At 38.2% G+C, this 23,569-nt stretch overlaps 1 protein-coding gene across 12 annotated transcripts in view; it reads left to right on the top strand.

Annotated features, from left to right (window-relative positions):
• Window positions 1–23,569, top strand: part of CDH18 (cadherin 18) — a 542,660-nt gene that overhangs the window by 494,330 nt on the left and 24,761 nt on the right. For all 12 annotated transcript variants that reach the window (XM_030041847.1, XM_030041846.1, XM_030041840.1 and 9 more), the window contains one exon: window positions 12,216–12,352. In XM_030041847.1, the coding sequence (XP_029897707.1) occupies window positions 12,216–12,352 (137 nt within the window). The remainder of the gene's footprint in view (window positions 1–12,215; window positions 12,353–23,569) is intronic.

Here is a 23,569-nt window from a genome sequence, read left to right as displayed (position 1 = left end):
CACACAATTCCTAGTTCATTCAAAATAAAAATAGCGACTATAAAAATAAACCAGGAAGATTCAATGTCACTTTTTTAGAAGGCGCAGATCCCACAGTCTCCGGGGAAGATAGCTACAGATAGGACTTGCACAGCTGATCTGTGGGGAGCAATGGAGTAATGGTTCCTCAGCCAAATGGCTCAGATACATCTCCAAATGCTGTGAGTCTACAGGACAAGCTACGGAGCAGCGATTTGCTTAACAGTTTTTCCTAATCCACTTGCGCATCCTTTCCACTTTATGAGGACGCTCATTGCTGTGTGTGAGATTGATAAAGCATTAGGCACACGCAGTTACAACCATATCACTTCTCTACTGTCCAGCTGCTAAGAGAGATACAGTGCTGTGATTTGGTCACTGCCCAATTAAGTAACAGTTTATTTTGGTGGCAGGAATGATTCTTATAACCAGAATAGTGGTTAGAGGAGTAGTTACAGTAATTAAAATGCTGAAGGGAAATCTTTTTTAAAAAGTTATTTGAGCTAAACCCCAAAATAAATAAGAACCTCTATTGTTATCAGTAGAGAGAGAGCTGAAAGCTTTTTTGTCCTTATTTCCTCACTGCAGTTTCATCACAGTGATTTCAGCTTGTTCCTGAGCTGAACAGTCTTCAGAGGGCACTGACTTTGTGCCAGTGCTTGTACTAGCGTTTTTACTTTTTCAACCCCAACAAAAGAGCCTCTGTAAGAACAAATGTAGCTATTAGAGGTTTCTTTTATTCAGACGTTATCTGGTTGGCAATTTGGGCTGTTTTAAAGGATTTTTCTTTCTAAGGGTTTGTTGGGTTTTTTCCTTCAAATAGATAGAAATGCATTTTCAGGGAAACTTTTTAAAATACTATGTTTTGAAATAAAAGATTATTATTCTCTTGAAATATGAAAAGCAAACATAATCATAGAAAGCATAAAAAAGATATTAAAACTCCATCATGTATTAATTCTAAAGATAAAGATTTTTTGAGTGGTTTGAAAAACAGCTATTTACTTTAAAAACTGTGTTATAAATCAACGGAAGACATCCTAAATTGTAATTAATTCACAGAGATTACTGCCTTGTTGGAACATTTATGAGAAACTAATCCCCTTTCATTGCATTGTGTCAAGTAGTCTGCTTCCATACTAAAGTCTTTTGTTGCTTGAAAAGATTAGGGCTAAGTCATGTCTTATAATAATATCTAGTGCGCAAGCAGGTCTTGAAAGTTCCCCGTACAATATGAAAGAAAGTATGACTATTAAATGCTCTAATTATAATTTTATTTTAGTATATTATTCATTTTAAATCTCTCTATATTTACTTAGAAATGATCTTTTTTTCTTCCTGAACCCATACACAGAAGACTTCCCTGGAGATAAGGGGTGAAAACAGCTTTTAATTGGCAAGTTAGGTATGTGCATTGGGAGCAGCCCTAGGCTGCTAGTACTGCCTCAGGGCTGCAGTGGTGCCTGTCGAAACCCTGCCATCTTCCTGGAGGTGATTTTTGGGTGGCGAGTCCATCTAGCTACAACGCATACTCCCGATGATCCTTGGAGCTTTCTGACTGCATCTGGTCTGTTTTCAGTGGAGTGGTTTTCAGAAAAACAATGTTGCTGCTGTTCTCTAAGCCTCCTCCAAGTTAGTGATTCAGAAAAGAGCAAAGGCATAGTTTTAAGACCATGATACTTTCTGAAACTCTCATATAATAGTGAAAATAGTTGAATGACATGGGCAAGTTCCCTCATATTAGCTTGATCCCAGTTTGATACTGTCCTATAAGGAACTGAAAGTCTTTATTAGCATTGTACCCTGGTAAGAGTAGTTTTTGAGAAATAAGTCATAGTATTTTAGAAATACTCTAACATCAGCTCACTCCTTTTGTTGCTGTTGTGCAATCTTTGTCATGCACTGGTACAGGAGGCAGATCACTGTTTGAGCACTAATGATGGGGCCTCTGTCCCCTCTGGTAATTTTTTACTCCCACTTACTATGTTTGACTTAGGTTGTTTGCATTTCTGGGCAGGAATGGGCTCTTCCCAGCTATTTAACAGAAGACTCCTGGTGAACAGGGTACGGGTACTGATCAGCACTTTCCATGTGATGGTAGTGTCAAACGATAAGAAATGTAAGCACCTTCCCTTTTCAGAATGATATCTATTGTGGCTTGGTTAAAAATAACCTTATATTTTGTTGGATCCTTGGAAGGTTGAGTAGGTTTTGTTCTATTAATACATTGGAATTCAAATCATTTTTGTGTTGGACTGTAACAGTCTGTAATCTACCTTACTATAATGAATTTTATTTGCTAGAACTGAAATTGATTAGCTATAGGAAACTGAAGTAGTCCTAGTGCCTTCCTGATGTCATTAGAAAATTAACTTCTTCCTTCACTGTGCTCTTGACACTACTGCTAAAAAAGCAGTAAAACACAGAAGAAATAAATATGAAACATAAAAGTGCACATGGTTGTCTTTTATAGAAAGCAATTGTTTCACTTCTGGGAAAGGCAGAACCAGTCAACCAACAAAAAAACCAATAAAAAGACAGTAGCAGACAAAAAGAGCAAAGTCAGAAAAAGCTTTTTCTTTTTTTTTTCTTTTTTTCTTTCTTTCTTTTTTTTTTTTTTTTTTTTGTGAATATCAGACTGTTAATTTTGTGCTAAGTTAGTGAAGAATACAAGTACAATGTCAGCCCTGATTCTGGCTTCTCACTTTTGTAATGGTTTTATGGTATTGCCTTACAATGGATGATGTATCATAATGGTTATGATACACATTACACTAATGAGTACAAAAATGTGCTTTCCAACACCATACCTGGTATCTAGAAGCTATAATGAATTCAAAGTTGCCTTCCCCAAGTTTGATTTAAACTGACAGCCTTTTCTTCCTTTCTTTCAGATCGAATACTGAAAAATTAATGAATGACAAGTACATAGGATTATAACAATTTATGTGGTGTAGGAAATTGTTCTTCAATTCCTGCATCAGGCAGAGAAACTTATTTTAACTTTTTCTGCATTGGTAGTAAAAGATAGAAATAAGTTCAATACTTTCTGGCATCAGCCTTTAGAAAGTCGTGTTAATTTTCAGTAAAAGGTATTTTAAGAGGCATGCTCATATGTAGATGAAAGAACATACCCATGGAGTTTCATGTATTCCTGTTGTTATTTCTGAGAACCTTAAAGACATAAAGTGTTGTGGAGCCATAAAGACACTGTGTTGTGTTCTGGTTGTAGACTATTTTTCTGGTGTAAAGTTTATATTTACTAGAGGTAGAATAAAACTTGAACTTCTGATTCAAACTCAGTCACTCAAATTTTGGTCGCACAAGATCAGCATATTAAGTGAAGGGAGGTGCAGGAGAGAGCTGTGTGAGGGGATCTGGGGGCAAGGTTGCAAATGAAAATTGTATTTTTAATATTTTTTTTTCTTCCTGTCCTCTGAGCTCAGCATCAGTTTCTATGCCGATCCCCCCTACTGTCAGTAGGGAGAGGGGATAAGGTTGATCCCCTGCTGGAAAATATAAAAGCCTCTTCACCTAGTTGTACTCGCTTGTCTTACTTGCTCTTTGAGTGTCATATAAGTGGAATAAGGTCAATTTGTTTTCTGCTATCCTGTGCACAGGATGCTTTGTTAGCTGTACTTAGGGCAGCCTGCCGAGATCAGTGCCATCGTGTAGAGTTACCGTCCCTCCCTCACATGCCCCATGGGGGAACACCCCCCCGGGATCTTGCTCGCCCTGCGCTTGTGGAGGCAAAGGCAGACATCTGTCCTGCACTCTTCTCAGACCCTCAGAGCGTGACACTGGCATAAGCCTGTGACCAACACCTACAGAGACAGACTAATACCTTACCAGGGTATGTCAGTGGCTCACAGCTAGCAGAGAGGAGCTGTGTCCTCCTCCTCATCTCACCTCCTTCATTTGTTTGCTCTCTGTATTCCTCTGGTATTATTCTTCTCTAAGATTGTCAGTAAAACAAAACAGAAAAAGGACACCCTATTTTGAACGGCTGGAGACAGAGGGGAATTTTTCTCCAGTTTCTTCCCTGATTCTCTTGTCTGTCTTCACAGGAAGGAACCATTTTAAAACATTTCTTTATAGTGTTGAGGTGGGAGATCTGTTGCTGACTTTTCCCTGAGGCCTCAGATTATTTTTGATTCTTGTCGAGCTATGTGTCCCAGACCTCCCACTAACAAAAATGTCCACCTCTCTGTGGAGGAACTGGTAAGCTGTTCTGACAGCTGTTCTGAGTAGGAAGCATCCAGCTCGGGATGGTGGTCAAAATCTCACAGCAACCAGAGCCACCTCCATCCCTCACTTAGAGCTGTGAGAGAAAACACTGACAGATCATCTTTATATGGTGACTCTGAGAGCCTGATTTTTCATGCCAGGACATCATCTGTATGTTTCTATAATTTCCACTGACTTCAGAATGCCCCCAGTATTTAAAATTCTTTTATGGTTTTAGGAGTCAGCCTTCATATCTGAACATCTCTGTAGTGTAGGCTTTTGACAGGGCCATTCAACTCCAATAAATACGCCTAAATCTATCAATCTTGGTTTTATTTGGTTTAGTCTTTAGTATGAGGAGGAAAAAAAACAAAGAAAATATGTAAGTAGAAGACCATTCTTCAGCTGGTAAACCTTTTAGGAACAAAAAGTGATTCTCATGTGACACTGACTGCACTTTATTTCTTAGCAGCATTGGAATCTGAATGTTAATCTCTCTGAATAAAAAGCAACTTCGATATAACAGCTCTGCCATCAACACATCTACTTGAAATGCATTTGGACAGTTGTAATCCTCTGAAGAGAAGTCAGGAAAAGAAGACAAACCTTTATCTTGCTTTGACTTCTGAATTATGCCTCTAAGGGTGTGGGCTGTTCTTAGCCTACATTTACTGGCAGAATTAGCTAGAAAAGATGATCAGTGGTTAACACATGCAGACAGAAATTGTCAGCTAGAAAAGATGTGTATACAGAAATGGCTCATTTCCTTCAAATGAGCAGCATTCCCATTTTCCAGTGTCCAAGGTGAGCAGTGAGCTAGCAATGCATAGGGGATGGGAATGAGAACGGGAGCAGGAAGCCAACTTCTGCGTGAAATGCAAACCAGTAGCGGCTGCCTCTCAGAGGCTGTGCTGGGAGGCAGCGGTTCACTGCTTGCAACTCCCCCGTGCCTCCCGGGATCTGCCACCTCACATCTTCAGGACAAGGAGAGGGAAGGCTGCCACTTCCGCGGAGCTGAGATTTCGGTATGAGAGGTGAGCCGGGAGTCCCGTATGGAGACAGCAAGGTACTGCTGATCAGCTTGATGGATGTCAGCTGGCAGCCAGCACCAGAGCTAACTCAGTGGGAACAGCGTATCAAACCCAGTTCCTACAAATGCTCTGAGGAGCAGTATTTTTCTCAAAGTTATGCTATGCCTGTCTGAAAAAAAAGCAAAGGAATGGTAAACAGAGGGATTACCTTCTCCGGGCTCTCTTCAAATGTATTTCATTTTCACGACTGGAAAGCACAGTTGAAGGCTGTAGTTCTCAGTAGTAGTCTTCTGCTGAGGAGCTCTGGAACTTCCAAAGTCTCCTTAATCTACCAGACACGCTGCAGGGAGAAAATTGGTTACCTGCTGTATTGGCAGCCGACTTCTGAGTCTCACTTCACAATTGTTTTTCTCTCCTGGAGAAGTTTGTTTGAACTGCAGGGAAATAGATTGGCCCTGGAAGGGAGGTAGTGTAGTGCAAGACAGTCATGGCAACAGAATGTCTCCCCACTGCCTCATTTGGCTTCAAGGGGATGCTGCTGGTTCCCACGTTCATGAGGAGTGCTGCTGTGAGGAGGCAGAGAGAAGATAAAAGGCATGCACCAGTGTTATGTCCCACTATGGGCCATTTCTTGTTGCTCTCCAGCTGGCCAAACACAGAGAGTTGCAGCTGATCAGTTCTCTCACTGTTCATCCTGGTATACCTCCCTCCCTCACCCTGTGCAGTTGTTGCTTACGCTTCTTTCTCGAAGTTACTTTTTAAAAGAAGAAAAATATCTCTATACTTTGAGTTGGAGCATCTCTTTCTGAGAAAGTTGCTTTGCTTAAATTTTTAACTAAACAAGTTTCCTTATAATGGCATTTGATTTCTGATTGATAAGTCTTTAGATGGTGTAATTCGTTTGACAGAAGATCTGTCCTCTTCCCATGACCTTTTTTAAGCGCTTCTTTGTAACCAGTTTCACTTGTTATTAGAGAACTGGCTATCTACCTGTGTCTCATTAGGAAAGCCCAAAGAAGTACCATGACCTGTGAATCCATATCTGGTTGAAATGTGGCTTTGGAAGTTCATTAGCAATAGCGGGTTTATAGCCAGAGTGGAAATTTGTAACAGATTTCTTCTTTGCAGTTGGTAAATAGGGTAATAAATAAAAACAGCATAATGAAAGGATAAGCTAAAAGACTTGATTAAAGAAAAAAAAAAGACAAGTTAAAAATGCAAAACAAAAACTCGAACTCAAGGCTCTTCCTTAAAACACAATAACTGGACAGAGACATACTGGACTAGTAACAGACTATGCCACTTGTCTGTCAAGTGACAAACTGATGTTAATATTATCTTAAGACTGAAGAATTTAGGGAGAGAGATTCTGAAAATGCTTATGGGTTTTAGCTTCAGAAGCCCTCCTAGAAGGTTTGGAAATCATTAATGTTCCTAAACTCCTTTAGCACCTTTTAAAACTTTCTCCATTTTTAAGCAGTCTGTATTATTAGAGGCTGACTACTTTAATACCGCAAACTGATATACATGTGTAGAGTGCCCTTCTGCCTAAGGCCCATCTTGCATATATATTTCTCTTTAGTTCCTAATTCACACAAACGCTTTTAGTTTTCAGTAAAAATGGTGGGAATATCTGTCACCACTGAAGCACTGCTTTACTAAAAGACAGAAAGTGAGGAAGGACGTCACAGGAGCCAGGGGCTTGCTTTGGTCAGAAGAAGGAAAAAGGACATGGGTGGAAGCTGGGAACACCCTTCTCTTGAGTGGCTCCCTAGTAAAAAGGTGGCACATGTTGCATTTCTCAGTGCTAGCAGGATTGAGTTTTGGTATTTAATTTCCTTCAGATTCTCTTCAGATAGTGTGACTAATAGGTTTTCTATATTCATGATCCTTTTTAGTGCAGTTTCTTTAAGATTGGTTTCTGTTGCTGGTTTGGACGTAAACAGTTTATGGAGAGCTGTTTATCTAGGCATGTCTTGTTATTAAGTCTCTTTATTAACCTGTGCCATGCAGTTCAGATGTGCTGATTTAGTGGTTAAAAGCATGCTAATTCACACAGCATTGTCGTGAGTAAATGTCTAAACAAATATCTGCAGTGAATATTATAAATTCATTTTTAAATGAATGCATTCTAAGTAAGAAGAAACAGTCAACTGAATTAAGGTGAAAATTCACTTTTGAAGTAACTCTTTGAAATTCAAAACTTGCAGTATACCTTTTTGCAGTCTAGAAAAGGCATTGAAAAGCAGCTCAGTAGAGGTGGAGGGAAGGGTAGGAGGGGAAGGAAATTACAACCTTTGCTGCAACCAGTATCTAGCTGAAAGTAAATTTTTTACTAGATGAAATAAATTCCAAAGACTAAGTAAAGCATCATTGGCTCTGGAGCATGCTATATTTATGGATATACCTGGTCTCTGTTCTCAATGTGTAGATAAATCAGTGGCTAATATTTATAAAGGCCTAAAATTTTAAGCACTTTGTAAATACAATGAAACTTGTTCTAAATGTCCTTTTACATGTGACAAAAAGGAGTGGCTCTACCAAGGGGGTTTCTTGTACAAAATATTCTTAGAGCACTTGGGAGCAGTGATTTAGGCAAGCATTCCTAGTTCTTCTACTGTGTGGGAATATCTTCTGTAACGTGTTTTACTGAGGTACTCATGAAGGTTGGGAACCACAGCAGTGCCAATGGCTGCTTTAGATATGATACACAAAGCAATTTTAAGGAAGAATCTGGAGTAATGGAGGAGAACTGAACATTATAATAATGGGAAAGCATAAGAAAGGGCCACTCTTTTACTTATTCATGATCAAGAAAAATTGCGTCAAACTGTGAAGGTTTCAATATGTCTGTAACTGTATGCAAAAGTTAGCACACTAAGGGGAAGTGCTACTGTGGATAAATTAGAAACTTTTTTCATTATTTTAGTATCACTGGAAGTAAAAGTGGTAGTACAGTAAGTTACCTCAGGATCACTTTATTTCCATTAATGACACAGAAAATACAATTGAAATTATTCATCCAGTACCGAGTTCTTTAAACTGAGAGCTTTGAGCTTCTATAGAATACATTTAAATAACTGATTTAGAAAAAGGTGTTCATTTTTTAAAAAATAAGACCATCTTTTACTATATGTCTATGAAAATGAAGTGTTAGTTAGTCACTAACTAACACAATTCATAACAGAATCAAACTTCAGTTTTTCTACCCAAGCTTCATATTTGGGACAGATATTTGTTGGTTTTAGTTCTGTACTTTACTCAGAGGGAGAGGTAATGATTTGTTATAAGTCACCCCCCCCAGAAGCCACTGAGTTTTTGTCCTGGTTTAAGCCCAGCCAGCACCAAAGCCCCAGGAGGTCACTCGCTCACTCCTCCCCGCCTCCCTGCCCCCTCCGGTGGGCTGGGGAGGAGAGCTAGAAAGGAGAAAAAACCAGAAGGCAGAACCTCATGGGTTGAGATAAGGACAGTTTACTGGGACAACACAAGGAGAGAAGTTACAATAATAACAATAGTACTAATAAAAGAATATACAAAACGAGTGATGCACAATGCAGTTGCTCACCACCCAGAATCCGATGCTCCACCACTTCCCCTGCTGTGATACCACCCCCACCCCCCAGCCCGCTCCCCAGTTATATACTGAGCATGACATCACATGGTATGGAATATCCCCTTGGCTAGTTCGGGTCGGCTGTCCTGGCTGTGCCCCCTCCCAGCTTCCTGTGAAAATTAACTCTAACCCAGCCGAACCCGGGACAGTATTCTTACTGCTTTAAGTTTTTTTCTCATTTAAGCCCAATTTGAAATCCTGCCTGTTTTTAAGCTACTGTCTACAAATACTAAATAGCCCTATTTTTATAGTTCTGTGGTCCGCAGAAATCTGACTCACATAGTAGTCGCTGTGCCTGATGTTGATAATAAGTAAACAATGTCCACAGTAATAAATGTTTGCAGGGAGAAGACTCTTGTATTATAAATTGTTTTGGGTTTGCAATACATAGTCCATAAGAACAAGTCAGTGAAGCTTTTTTTTTTTTTTTTTTTTTCTGCAAATAATTCTTGTCATTAACAGGAGACCCTAGAGTCAAGAAAAACAAGGCTGTAGTAGGAGAGAAGGAATTAAATTTTATCATGGCATACCTGATTGTAAGCTCTACCAGTCAAAGGTCCTGCTAAGGTCTCCAAGAAAACTGAGGGACAATTACGCTTCCTATGCTTCCTCTGTCAGCATTCCAGTTCATCATGTAAAAGATGTTTGTGTATATGTGCACTGTTCCACCTTGCCCAACACAACCAAATGATCATTATTTCTGCCTTAATAGTAGTATAGTCAAGATGGTCCCAACTATTTGTCATAGCTCATAGTTTTCCTACACTGCCAAGCATAAGGTATAAGGCATGGAGGGATTTCTCCACCTGAAGCATGTATCTTCCATACAACGTTCAAATCTCAGCACAATTCCATGGCAAGCGTGGCAGCTTTATGGAGTTTTAGAGGTTGATACCACTCTGTCTCCAAAGCTTTTGTAATTAGTAAAAGGTAAGGCTGTCTGTGTGCATGGGAGATAGAACTTCTTCACTGATTTTGACACAGTCTTTTAAAACATTTCCATGACAAATAAACACTTGGAGAACCTGAAAATCTGTGCTTCATGGAAGACTGAGACGTGCAGAGACACTGGAAAAATCAGTTGTTCTGAAATTGAAAAGCAAATCCTGATTCCCAAATAAAGAGGTGTGTGTAGCCTGGACCAATACTACCACATAAAATAATGGCAACAGGATAGCTGTGTGGTCCTTTTTTGTGTCTTTGTTTTGTATTGGGTCCTCAGAGGATTCCAATATTCCTCAAAAGCAACACAGATTTTCTTGGATAGCTGTAACATTCAGCGTGTCATGATCAGTGACTGATGAATGTTGGTCAAGAGTTTGCTTTTCATTCATCTTCTGAGTCTACTGAGCACTGAGAAGCATACCAACTTTCGGAATTGTGTCTGCAATGCCCACTGTGATTCAGCAATTAGAAATTCAGCATTTTTTGTTGTTGTTGGTTTTTTTTGGCAACATGACTTGTTTTGATTTTTTTCATCCAATTTGGGACACACTGATTAAATGAGGTCCTCTGAAAAAATATTTCCTGACTTAAATTCTTAAAAGTGGTTGCCCCATCCCCTACGTCATCAAGATCTTGCCAGTCCGCTTTCGGTATGAAGGCAGTTTGAGTGTGTTACTTGTTTAAAGCAACTTCAGCTGCCATCTTGCACATCCAAAGTGTCCTTACTGAGCACTTCTGGTGTATTTTAGAATGAGGTATTCTCAGGCTTTGGTAGTTAATGAACCACACATAGGTTCTGACTGTAGCTCAGATAGAGACAGCAAGTTAAATCCTTATTCCAGAGAAACATAAAATGGGTGGACACTGAGGTCTGCTGTCTCTCCAACAGCTCCCACACTCATATGGGAGCTGTTTCGCTCTTCGTGATGTCGAAAGGAAAGACGAAGAGCGGGCAAGAAGGAATGATTTTCTAGCCTAGTTTTGGCTGCTTTGATTTCCAGTGCCTGACCTACTGTTCTTTAATTGCTGAAAATACTGGAAGCATAAAAAGAAAATCTTGAGTGCCACAAGCCAAAATAGCATATTGTAAGGCAGACGTAAAATACTTCTTGCAAGTGAGAGAGGTGGGTTCAGGTTCTCTCCAACAAGGAAGATCTAACCTAAGTCATCAAATCTTAGCTGGCTTTTCCACTGCGTGTCCTATCCTTTGACCAGTTAAGGTGACTCACTGAAATTGCTGCATCCTTCTCTAGTGCTTTATTTCTTTTGCTTTTTCACATGTCATATCTTACTTTAATATATCATTCAATGAAATGTGTGTTTGCTTGTTTGTTTTTCCTTCCCACAAATAGTTTAAATAAGTACATTGTGGGAGAAATAAAACTGAAGTTATTTTTAATTTTTTTGAGCTTGGCAGCTCTTATGTGCACCACTTTTTATTAGCTGGCAATTACGCTTTTGGTGATATAGAAATAAGAGCAATTGGATGGGACAAATAAATCATTTTGACCTATATATAGCTTCCATATATTAAAAACTTCACAGAATGAAAGCAGGACTGACAAATTATCAGGAAAAACAATTATGGTATATAAAAGACTTAGAATCTTTTTCCTTATGTTTTTCATCAAGTCTGAAGTTAGTGAAGAAGGCTTGATAGGGATCTGTAATTGCTTCATTTGTTAAAAGCTGTTGTAAATTATTCCGGCTTTGAGAAAAAAAGGTCTTTTCAATCTCTTCCTCTGTGTTCCCTCCCTCTGCTTCCATTACCCACTTCAAGGCTTTTACTTTCTCAGCTAGGCGAAGTGCCCAGAAGCCAAGGGAGTTAAGCAGGGCTGCTTAGTTCTGCTTCTGGGCTAGTGTCAGTTGCAGCTCTGGGAATCGGCCCTTTCTGCGACTGGTCTGTAAGGGTTATGTTCAAAATGACTTATGTCATCATGTCATCATAAGAGACATGCTTCAAAACAGGTACCGGGACTGAGCACATTGGTTTGCAGTGACAAGCAAATAAGCAGAAGAATAATATCTTAATATCTGTTTTCTTTTCTGCCTTTCCATTTTATGACTTTTCAGTCAAAATAGATGTGTATCTTACCTTTGACAGGATTGTATACTGCTGTGTAAAATGTCACCTGTTAGCTATTTATATCTTTGTAACTCACAGTGGAAACCTTGTTATGTATCAAAAGAAACGTAACATTATGAAAGAAATGAAATATGGTGTTATTTTGGGTGTCTCCATAATACAGAATTTTTCTTAGGGTGTTTTTAAAAATTTCTGTGATTTTAAAAGCTTGAAAGTAATGTTCTTAAGTAGTTTCTGTTACTTTGGATTATACATACTACAATGAGTATATATTTATTGTTTTATTTCTTCATAGATATTTCATTGATCATAACACAGAAGAAGATAGGTATTTCACCATTGATGCTAGTACTGGGACCATTAAGACTGCCAAGATCTTTGACAGAGAGGAAACACCTTGGTACAACATCACGGTGGCTGCTTCTGAGATAGGTAAACAATATATTTGGCACATAGCATTAAATCAAAAAATTAGAAAGGAAAATAATAATTTTCAGATTTTAAGAAACACTATCTTGAGATGTTACATTCTTTTTAACACCATTGGGTTTTTAGCTAGTTTGGATAAAGGAGTGTTTACTCTGTGTGTGTAAATTCCCTAATTCCACAGAACAAATAAACAAAACGCCACATGCCTGTGTGATTCCACGTATGTAAATGTACCATGCTTTTCTGTACGTGATAGAAGGCTGCCAGTTTTACCCAGGAACAGTTCCAAGCATTCAGTGTCCTAAAATCAACATCTTGTCCCATTTGTGTTTCATGTATCTTAGAAGATAACACTATATAGTACTGTCTGAGAAATTCATCCTTCCTTCTTGTATCTGCTGTTAACCTGTTTTAGTAAATTGCATGTTAAATATGCCAATATTAATTTATATCTGACAGGTGCCTAGAAGTTGCTAATGATCAGGGTATACCTCTGGCCCTTTAATAGTCAAATTGCCAAGTAAAGGTACAATAAGTACTTGCCTGTGCATTTGAAAGACCTCAAAGTCTGATGAATTTCCATTGCCTCAGATAAGCCTTGCAACAGTCAAGAAATGTCTGACTGAGTAGTCCCAGATAAATATTTTTACATGAGGCAAGGACAGTTTAAAGAACATTTCAGTTAACCTTTTTATTACAGGGTCTTTATTTTGGCAGAGTCAAAGTTTTAAAGTTAAAAAACTCAACAAACCAAATGAAAAAAAAAAAATCCCAACCTGGATCAATAGATCCAGTCCTGCTAAGTACTCTTTTTGATATGGTCTTTCAGTGGCAGTGATTTTGATCAAAATTGTGAACTATTTTTATGTCTGTTCCTTTCCTTTTCTTTTTTTTTCCTTTTTTTTGGTGTATTCCGTCATTGCCAGGTAACGCAATACAGGTTTTACCTGTAACGGGTGCCACTGACATTATTGAGCCCCTTCTGCTTTCATCTGTTTCGTCTCCAGGTTAAAATGGAATCTGTTCTGCCGCTACATCACTAGTACAAGCTATAGAATTAACAGCACGTACATATTTTTATAAGGACAACAAATGGTTTCTTATCGTTGTACCTGCTTTTGCAACTAAGTTGACATTTTGAACTAAGTAAATTTCTATTGTAAATAGTAAAATCTAGAGGTTTATGGTTAGCCTTTTAAAAAAGGTAACCACTGACACTTCACTGTGCTTGACAGTGTCTTTGTATATAACGTGTTATTTCAGTGCAGCGTGAAATAAAATACAATTTAAGCCTAATCATAAGCAGGTGCATACTAAGTGTTAATTTGAATTAAGATTTAAAAGCCACATTGGGACACACTGAAAAAAGGAGTAGTAACTAGTCTTTTTGGGAAGCCATCCAAATGTAATTATTTTGCAGAAATAAATCTCAATAGCATTAAACTTAAATGTAGCTTGTTGTTGTAGCACCGTACCAGCTACTAGGAAGACAATTAACTCTATGCCAGCTGAAACCAGGACACTTCTACACAATATTTATTTCACATAGTCAAATGAAGTACACATACCATGCTGTGTGTACCAGTACTATGGAGAATGGAGAAGGATTATGTTTATAAGTAAAAGAGAATAGAACAAATAATGAGGATGAAATGCCTTTTTTTTTTAAGACAGCCTGCTTAGAATTCTCCATTCCAGGTGCAACTTGTTACAGGAAAACAGATCTTTTTTTTCCTCCCTTGCATTGCCTTTCTTACTGTTAAAGTTGGGATTGGAAAGATAAGTAAATCTATAATGTCAGTTTGAAAAACAATTCAGTTATGAATAAAGAAAGAGACAGCAGTGAAGAAGAGACAGATGGCAGGCAGACTGACAGGCAGCCTAAATGACGGGCAGCCTTTCCTTGTGTCTACTTCTTTGGCCATTTTCTTACCTACAGCAATTTGAAAATTGCAACACTGCTGTGAAATCAACAGTGAAATCCATTGTGAAATCAGTAGTTGGATCTACAGTGGAAGAAGGAGCTTATGTTGCATATAGTGCATCAAGGCCAAAGCTCTTATGTTAAGTGTTATCTATCCCATATCTACAGCCTTTTATGGCATTCACTTTCAAGTCAATGCACAAGGAATTGCAGAACTAAGACTAAAGCTGAAAAACAAGTGGAAGGCTATGACCAAAATGTTATTTAGCTGTGAGAGTGGCAGTCTTCAAGTTCATCTGACATGGTAGAAGGCATTTGTCGCTTCAGACACCATTTGCTTAGCCGGGAACATAGCAGAATCTGCAAGGCCCAGAGAGATCGTAGTGCTTCAACAATAAAAGGTGCTCTGCTGAAATAATGTTACGGTTATAGTTAGTTTCTTGAAGTGTTTTCCTCTCTTGACTTTACGCTACACTTCACTGACAGAATTCAGTTTCTACTGATCATCCTTTGGGCAGCTATTTGTAGCTGTGCTTATTCTATGCAAAAGAAATTTAGAATCCACATCATATTTCTACCCTCAAATGTATGATATCCTCATGCTTCAGCCTTATTGTTTCTGAATCTTTCATAAGACATTTACTTTCACTTTTAGTCTCAGCATGTAACATACACTCTGCATTGATGAAATGTCCCCTCTGAAATCAGTGGAAGTTCTACCACTTTCCATGTTGATGTAATGATCAGTGTTTTTTTCTGGTTTTGCAGATACTTCCTAAATCACACCAGAGTTCATTGCCATGAGAATGGATGGGGCAATCCTTTTTTTCTTTAACATGCACTGTTCTTTAACAGCAGCATACAGTGAGGAAGAGTGGGATTTTGGTGTCCAGGGCACAGCACTGAAGCTGCTGCTTTGTTTCCCTACTAGTACTTCCTGAAAACTCCTTGTGGTATTAGGGAATAAGAAAGATGATAAAATAATACTATATTTTATATTGAAGGATCTATAGACTATGTTTGGGGCAGGGGGAAGGACTACAAATTGATGGTGATAGGATTTTAAAATACGGTTTCACATAGAATTATTCACATTTCATTAGCTTGTTGGAATTCTTTGAAAAAGTTTATAAAAGAGTATTTGAAAGAGGAAGGAGATAGAATTTGCTTGGCTCTATTAAAGGCTTTTGACCAAGTCTTTCACAAGAGTAATGGAAATAGGAAAATACAGAGCAAGTGCACAAAGTTTTCTAACAGATGAAAGACTGATTTAGAGGAAAGAAATACAGTCATAGTGAATGGTTGTTCCTTTGGGAGCGGAAGAAGTTAAGGCTGAGCTATTTTAAGGACTGCTGTAGGATCTGTCAATTAGAATTCTTTGTAATGATAGCACACAATGATAGGAAGTGATTCAGATTCCCAAATAACCGCTCTAGCTGCTGAGAATTAAGGAAAATTGAGAGAAACTCATGTAAGAACAAGGCAGATGGAAGTATGGGCTAGATAAACGAACAGTGAAGCGGATTGAAAATTGTCTGAAATGGCAGGCTCAAAGGGTTGTGATCAGCAGCCCAAAGTGCAGCTGGAGGCCAGTCATTAGTGGAGTACCTCCAGGGGCTGATACTGGATACAATACTGTTTAATCTCTTCATTAATCACCTGGTTGATGGTCCAGAGTGTACCCTCAGCCAGTTTGCAAATGTCACAAAACTGGAGTAATGGCTGATACACCAGAGGGTCATCCTGCCATCCGGAGAGATCTCGACAGGCTGGAGAAGTGGGTGGACAGGCACCTTGTGAAGTTCAATAATAGGAAATGCAGTGTCCAGCACCTGGAGAGGCATAATCCCATGCACCAGTACACAAGCAGGGCCAACTGGCTGGAGAGCAGCTTTTCAAAAAAGGACTGGAGGTCCTGGTGGATGCAAACCGAGCATGAGCCAGCAATGTGCCATTGTGGCAAAGAAGGCCAACTGCATCCTGCACTGCGTGAGGAAGAGTGTTGCCAGCAGGTTGAAGGAGGTGATCCTTCCCCTCTATACAGCACTGGTGAGGCCATACATGGAATGCTGGGACCAGATCTGGGCTCCCCAGTACAAGAGAGACATGGAGCAACTGGACTAAGTCCAGTGAAGGGCATGAAATCAGTAAGAACTGGAGTATGCATCATAAGAGGAGAGGCTGAAAGACCTGGGACTGTTCAGCCTGAACATAAGAAGGCTCAGAAGGAGCTTATCAGTGTGTTTAAATACCTGATACGGGGAGTAAAGAAGATGAGTAAAGATGAGCAAAGATGAGGAAAGACTCATCTGAGTAGTATCCAGTGAAATGACAGGAGGCAGTGTGCACAAATTGAAATACAGAAAATTCCATTCAAACATAAGAAGAAAAATGTTTTTCCTGTGGGATTGGTCAGAAATTGGGACAGGTTACCTAGAGAGGTTGTGGAGTCTCCGTTCTTGGAGATACTCAAAACCCAACTGGACATGGCCCAGAGCGATGTACGCTAGTGGCCTCAGCTTTGAGCAGGGGAGTTGAACTTGCTGATCTATGGATGTGCCTTTCAATCTCAGCCATTCTGTGATTTTGTGACATTGGGAACTGTGTGTTGAACGGGGAGAAGAAAAAGGACAACTATTTTTCACAAATACTGATGTATTCTCAAAGAAAATAGGTGGCTGTAAAAATAATTGTGGGCAATTCAGTTAAGGTTCTCTCGCATGTAGTAGTGCTGATAACAAAAGCAATGGCAGCATTAACAGCAAACCCCCAAATCACAGCCCCTGCAAGAGAAAGATGGCACTAAAATATAAATGGATTGACTTCTGCCAGTTCCAGAGTCAATTCCAGTTAGAAAAATAAACATGTGCTTCAAAGTTTTCAAAACAGTAGGCAAATTGGACAAATCTTGAAGTCTTTGTGCTCAATAAGAAGGAATAAAAGCTGTGGGGAGAAATAAACACTGATAATTGAAGGAATCGCAGAATGTCTTGATTTGAAAATCAAAGTGAGGATTATAGCTTTCACTAGAAATTTCTACTTAGAAATACAGCAAGGAAGACTGTGTCAGGAAACTTCTAGATATTAATTCTAACAAGTGAACTGACTGTGTTCGGTATCTGCTCAATAGGCACAGAGCAAACCAGCTTCTAGATATGGCTTTCAGATGATGTTAACATCAAGAGATTACTGGGATTGATAAAGTACTGGACATTTAGATGGATAATAAAAATATCTGTGGCTGTAATAAGAAATGTGATTTTCTGAAAGCAAGATAAGTGCTTTTTCAGGACAGATCTAAAAGTTTCCATTTCAGAGATTTAGAAGATACTGTCTATTGGGAATTTTTCATATATTTCTCGTATGCAGCTGGTAAGTATACCAGTGTGTAAAATAGATTTCTGGGTTTACTCGATCATCGATCTTTTCGGGATGAAGTTGTGGTGTTCTCGAGTATCTCCAAAGTGCTCTGCAATGGCTGAGAATGGAAAAGCAGATCATTTCCCACTATTTACCTAAAGGACCAACTTGAATGCAATGAATGCGCAAACTTATTTTGAAGGGTCCGTAAAGAGTTCCTAATCCATAAAGCTGTGGAGAGGCTGTGGAGAACAGGAGAACTGAAATAATAGGGTTCCTGCCAGGTTCTGTCAGATCCCCCAGACTTTGAAGAACTGCTAGCAAGAGACAGTGAAAAATGACCACATGAAAAGATACTGCACATACAGAGGTTTGATACCACAGTGTATTAGAAATCAAAATACTTAAAAGACATCATTATGCAATCGATTTTACAGACAAAAATCTCCAAGGCTAACAGACACAATCAGATGTTGGAAAAAACCCCAAAGATATTTGTCTTTGTTTATATGTCTTCCATATTTGCTTCTCCATTCATATTTTTCATACTAGCTTCAGGGAATAAGATACCGAAGTGTTGAGTTAGAGCAATAGCTCATTGACAAAATATGCAATACCCTGTGATGTGGTATTGAAAGGATCCCAGGAAAATACGGTGATTACAAAAACTAGACAAAGAAATAGCTTTCAGAGATATTTTCATGGAGGGCCAATAAACCCTGTTCAGAATTAAAACATATGAAAAAGCAGGACAGCTCACAAGAATAGGAGTTTGGAACAGTTACCTTGCAAGAATTAGGGTAAAAACATTAAAGTGCATGTTCTGATTATAACATAAGCAGTTTTTTCATCAGTAAGTTTTGGTACAAATAGAAACAATAACAGAAAGATACAGTTACACAATTCAGAGGAAAACAGGATGCACTGAGGGAAATAATATGTTGCAGCACTGACATATAAAACCCCTTGAGATCTTGAATAAATATTGACAGCCCTATAATTACATTAAATAAAGAGATAAAAGTATATAATTATAGTGAGGTGCAGTTATATCTTTTCTTTAGGTGCACAGGGATATTGTCACCTCATATTGCCATCAGTGAACAGCAAGTTATGAGAAGAATTTGCCAGTTCTTTTTCATGTTTTATGGTTGCATTGCAGCAGAAAAGACATTCCCAAGATTTCGGTAGGAGATTAAAATATATGTTACTTCTGATAGCACTAAATGAGACTGTCATACTGAGAATGAGAACTGAAGATAGAGTGGAGATGTAAGGTAAACAGAATAAACTGTTAATGCTATTAAGAGGCACACAGATTTATTTTACAAAAAGTAAAAAAAAAGGCAAAAATACACAATTCATTTCTCTTTATTTTGAAACACATGAAAACAACATGTGCATTGCCTGAAGGAAGTAAGTCTATGGAGTAATATCTTCCTGGCATACAGCGTTGAAAGATTTAGGAAAGAACAAGAATTGATGATATTTTATCTTCTCATTTTGAACTTTTTCCCATAATCAAGAATAACTTTAATGCCTTGTGTCAAATAATTAATTTTTAGAAAAAGAACCCTTTTCAAGATCTAAAAGAAAGTAATCTAAATCAGAACAAAGTGCTGTTACAGTGTTATAATCTCCTAACCCTCTGTGTCTGGTGGACAGCAGGATGATTGTTTAATACCAATGAGTTTGTTGCTAGCTTTGTGTCTTAGATTTTCCTTAAAGTGAATTTTTTCTTACACTAAATATAAAAATTTCTCAAAGTAATTTTTGGTCTATAATTTTTTCTTCAAAACTAATGTTTTTTTAACAATACAAAGTACACTTAAATAATGAAATTCACTCAATTTTTTTTAACATCAGTACAGGGAAATTTCATCTTATCTATTGTTTTGCTACTTTTATGATTATCTCTATAGCTACATTACAAAACCAGACATAAAAGTGTTACCTGAAACCCTGTCCCCACCAAGAAAAAAATCCCATTTATTCTTCATCTTTGACCTCACTTGCACTCTGCCTGCCAGCTCAGTTTCAGAAAGAGTTTTGGTATTGGTAACAATTACTTTATTTTTCCAAGAGACAGAATCTGCCACAAAAGTGTTTCCCTAAATGTGGACCAGATGAAAGTAGATTTTAAAAACTACAAGGTCTGAGTTTTAAGACTCTTTTGTTCATGGAGTAATGACAAACTGGATATACGAAATCTTTTTAATGGTGAGAGCTAGACACAATACTGGTACCCTGTCCAAACTTTCCAATGATACACAGTTTATTTTCAGCCTCGGCAAGTTGCTTACTAATGGACCATAAAATCACAATAATATGATTTGTAGCAGAATCTACCATTCTTTTAAATGTACTTATCAATGCAATAAGGAAAGCTTATACAAAACTATTAAAAAAAACCCAGTTGTTGAAAGGCAGCTAGTTCTCCATCCTGCTCAAGAAGTGATGTTTCTAATTCCAAGTTCGGTGCTTATTTCCCTGTTTATCTTGGTTTAGTCATTGGCTTCTAGGCATGATGGATTTTCTTCTCCTTTGTTTCTCTGGGGAAAGGTATGATGAAGGTACTCCTACGTTGTCATCTGAAGATGGTGTAGGGTATGGCTCTTCCTGGCTGCTAAGGTGGGTCCCCAGAGAAGAGGCAGTCTTGGGTTCACTTGGCATTTCCCTGCTCAGGGCTTTGTGAATCAGTCTCAGAATCTCAAAACAGACATTTCTGGCCACAGAACCAGTATATTTTGTGGTGCCCTGATCTACTTAGGAGCTGAGCGCCAGCATTGTCTATGAGCTGCAGAATTTTGCTTGCATTAAGGCAGAAGGAGTTGCCAGCTTGAAAGCGCTAAATGTTTTAAGTCTGCTGCAGTGCTATTATTCCTACTATTGCTCCTGTTGCTGCTACTGCTACCACTACTAGCATGATCCAAGAGAGGCGATCAGCGCCTTCAGCTTTGTATTTGTCAGTGAAAAGTCAAATTTTGCTATAAGAAAAAATAAAACATTTTCTAGCCAACTTCAGGTAACAATATTTAAAAGTACCCACTACTAAAAAAGCAGAATAGAACATTAGACTTATTACTAGTTTCTGCATAATTTTCTCCTTGCCAGAAAATTTAGTTTATCACATATACACCATCCTGAATTAAACCCAGTATTTTCTGAATATTACCTCTCACTTACATACTAGACATTCTTTCATCATTTTAGTTCTGTTTCTGTAGTATATTTTATCCTTCCTGGATCTATGTTGAGTCTTCTAATGTGTCAAAACTAATCATTATTAGAGAAGTGTGATGAGTGATTTCTAATTCTCTTTAAAAAAGTACCAGAATAGATAGTTGGTTGAACTTCCTAGGTATTGGCTTGCCTCATAAGGTCTTGAAAATATGTCAAAATGAGAAAAAAAAGTTGTTCTGGTACTGATTAAGATCAATATTTAACATTGACAATTCATTCTAATCCTATGCTAGGTGAAGATTTTTGTTCTAGATCATGAAAACATGTAAAATTATTCCATTTTTTTGTAAAATCCTTCACTTTTAAAATAGTTCAGGCTGTCTCTGGGTTAAATTATTCACTCGTCTTTCATAACAATAACTGTTTAACTATACCAGTCTAACTTCTAAAAAAAAAAAAGAAAAACAAGCAAAAAACCAAAACCACAAAAGACTGTTGATGTCAGGACTGTTATTCTGAATGTCATTCAGGTAGCATTTATTTTCATAAAGCCCGTGGGAATATTGTTAAAATGACAAGGAAGTCTCAGACAGCAGTAGCTGTATTAGCAAGCTTTCTTCTTAAATAGGGGTTTTAAAGTTTGCCCACAGAAATTAATGGAAGAGAAGATTCAAGACTTCAGACTGGCTGTTGATAGGGACTTCTGTAAGCTTGCAGAGGACTTGCTGGTGGAGGGGCTGATACTCAATGAATTGATTCACTTTACTGATATTTAGTATTCTGGCAGAAGAACTACTTATTCCGGGAAAAGCCTCAAGCATAAGAAAGCAAGTCCCTAGCGTAGGTGAATCAGAGCAATATTTCTGCTTCAGTTACCCCTTAAAACAGTGAGCATTCACTTTGAAAAATCTACTCTTGAGGCATAATGCTAATAGGACACAGAATGGATCTGGCTGTTTTATAATACACAGGCCTGAAATATATGTCAGCACTGATTATCTTAAAACTAGAAATCTGCCAAACTGCTGCAAGAAATTTGTCTAATTAACAAAAATGTACTACTACAAGGACCGTTATTAGAGTGGTTTGGAGATTGCAGGTGAGTTGTACACCTGAAAAAAATTGGAGTTTATATTTATTTTATTTAAAAAAAAAACAAAACAAAAAAAAAAAGCTTGTAAGGTCCCACTTGATTAATTCTCGTTCTCTCTTCCCATTATAAATTATGCTATCGTCTTGCATGCACAGCTATGTAGTATACACAATCTGACAAACTTCAAGACTGTTTTGGTAAGTGGTGTTAATACTTTCCCTATTAGGATTTTGTAGTGAGTAGGCTGTCAACGTGGAAATTTGCCTGCAAATTTCAACGATCCCATGAGGTAACTGCTTCCAGAAAGATAGTGATAATACCTAGTGCCTTAAGAACTCTTTTGAACTGGTAAGGTATTTATGAATTCTTTGTGCTGCAAAGCAGCTGCAGAACAAATAAAGGTAAACTCTCTCAATCTCCATTATATCTCTGTGAAAATAATGCTAGTTTAACAGACTAGTGTAAGACCACACTGGGTAATAGTGACAGGCGTATAAGAGGACACATTAAAGATGGGGCAAAGAGGCCTGATACACTGTACTGAAAAAAAAAGTATTTACCTTTTTTTTTTTTTGCCACACATTGGAATAAAAAGTTTGATTTTCCTTCCCCAGTAACTATTCCAAACATGCCAGACCTACAGAATCGTTCTCTATCTCTGGTACCCTCTGCCCTGTGCTCTTCCTGCTTTTTTGCTCCCTTCCTTCTAGATGTATTATGCCCCCTTATCGCTTTGAGGATGGCCCTGCTTTGAGCTGGGGACTGGACCATTGACCTCCAGAAGTCCCTTTCAACTAAGATTTTTCAGTGATCCTCTGATTATCTGATAATCACAACTTTTTTTTTCCTTCTGGCAAGGGCTTCTGCAGGATTTCTCTAGTATTAAAATCTTCAATTCCTTCACTGTAGTTTATGAATCCACTACCAAATGGATTTATTCATCCTTAACCCTTTACTGTCACCTGTGCCTACCATCTCCTTTCTATGCTTTTGTGTGCTCTCTCTTTATCTGCTTTGTGTCCTTGCTTTAATTTATACCACTTTCTAGTCCACATACCTCACAAACTATGTGCGAGAGCCTCCTGAACGAAGCCTCAAGAACAAAGCTCCTTTGAGTCATAGATCATCTCTAGATCATCTATTGCTAGATATTATGTCCTGTAATTGTATTTACAGGATTTTTGCAGTTGGATTGTCTGATGATATTGACAGAGGAAGTTACCTAAGTGTGTTTGTAAGCTGTATTTCAGTGAGCAATAAGAAATATTCAATCTCTAGTGCTTGTGCTGTTCTGCACAATCTCATGACCTACTTCCAGGGAAGGACGAAACATCTTTTTGTGTTAATACTCATACTGCAAAGGGTTTCCTGGAGAGATGATTGCTTCTTTCAGTAATAAGAGTAAAGGTAGATGAATGGTTCCTTTCTCCCAATTGCTTAGTGAACAGCCAAGTGTCATTCTTCCTCACCTTCACTTCATATATTCCTAGCATTTTAACATTCCTCAAAGTTTTCCATTAAAGTGTTTTCCAGATAGCAATGGAAAGCCTCAGTCTTGCATGAATATAATTGAGAGAGCCTGCTTTTAGTCCCTTAGTTCAGCTGTTACAAAGATATTCATAGTTTCAGGGTAAAACTGAAAATACTAACAGTCAAGGAA

The sequence above is a fragment of the Aquila chrysaetos genome, chromosome 18 (genome assembly GCF_900496995.4).
Source record: "Aquila chrysaetos chrysaetos chromosome 18, bAquChr1.4, whole genome shotgun sequence".
Taxonomy (NCBI): Eukaryota; Metazoa; Chordata; class Aves; order Accipitriformes; family Accipitridae; genus Aquila; species Aquila chrysaetos.
This window is presented reverse-complemented; position numbering and strand designations above follow the sequence as displayed.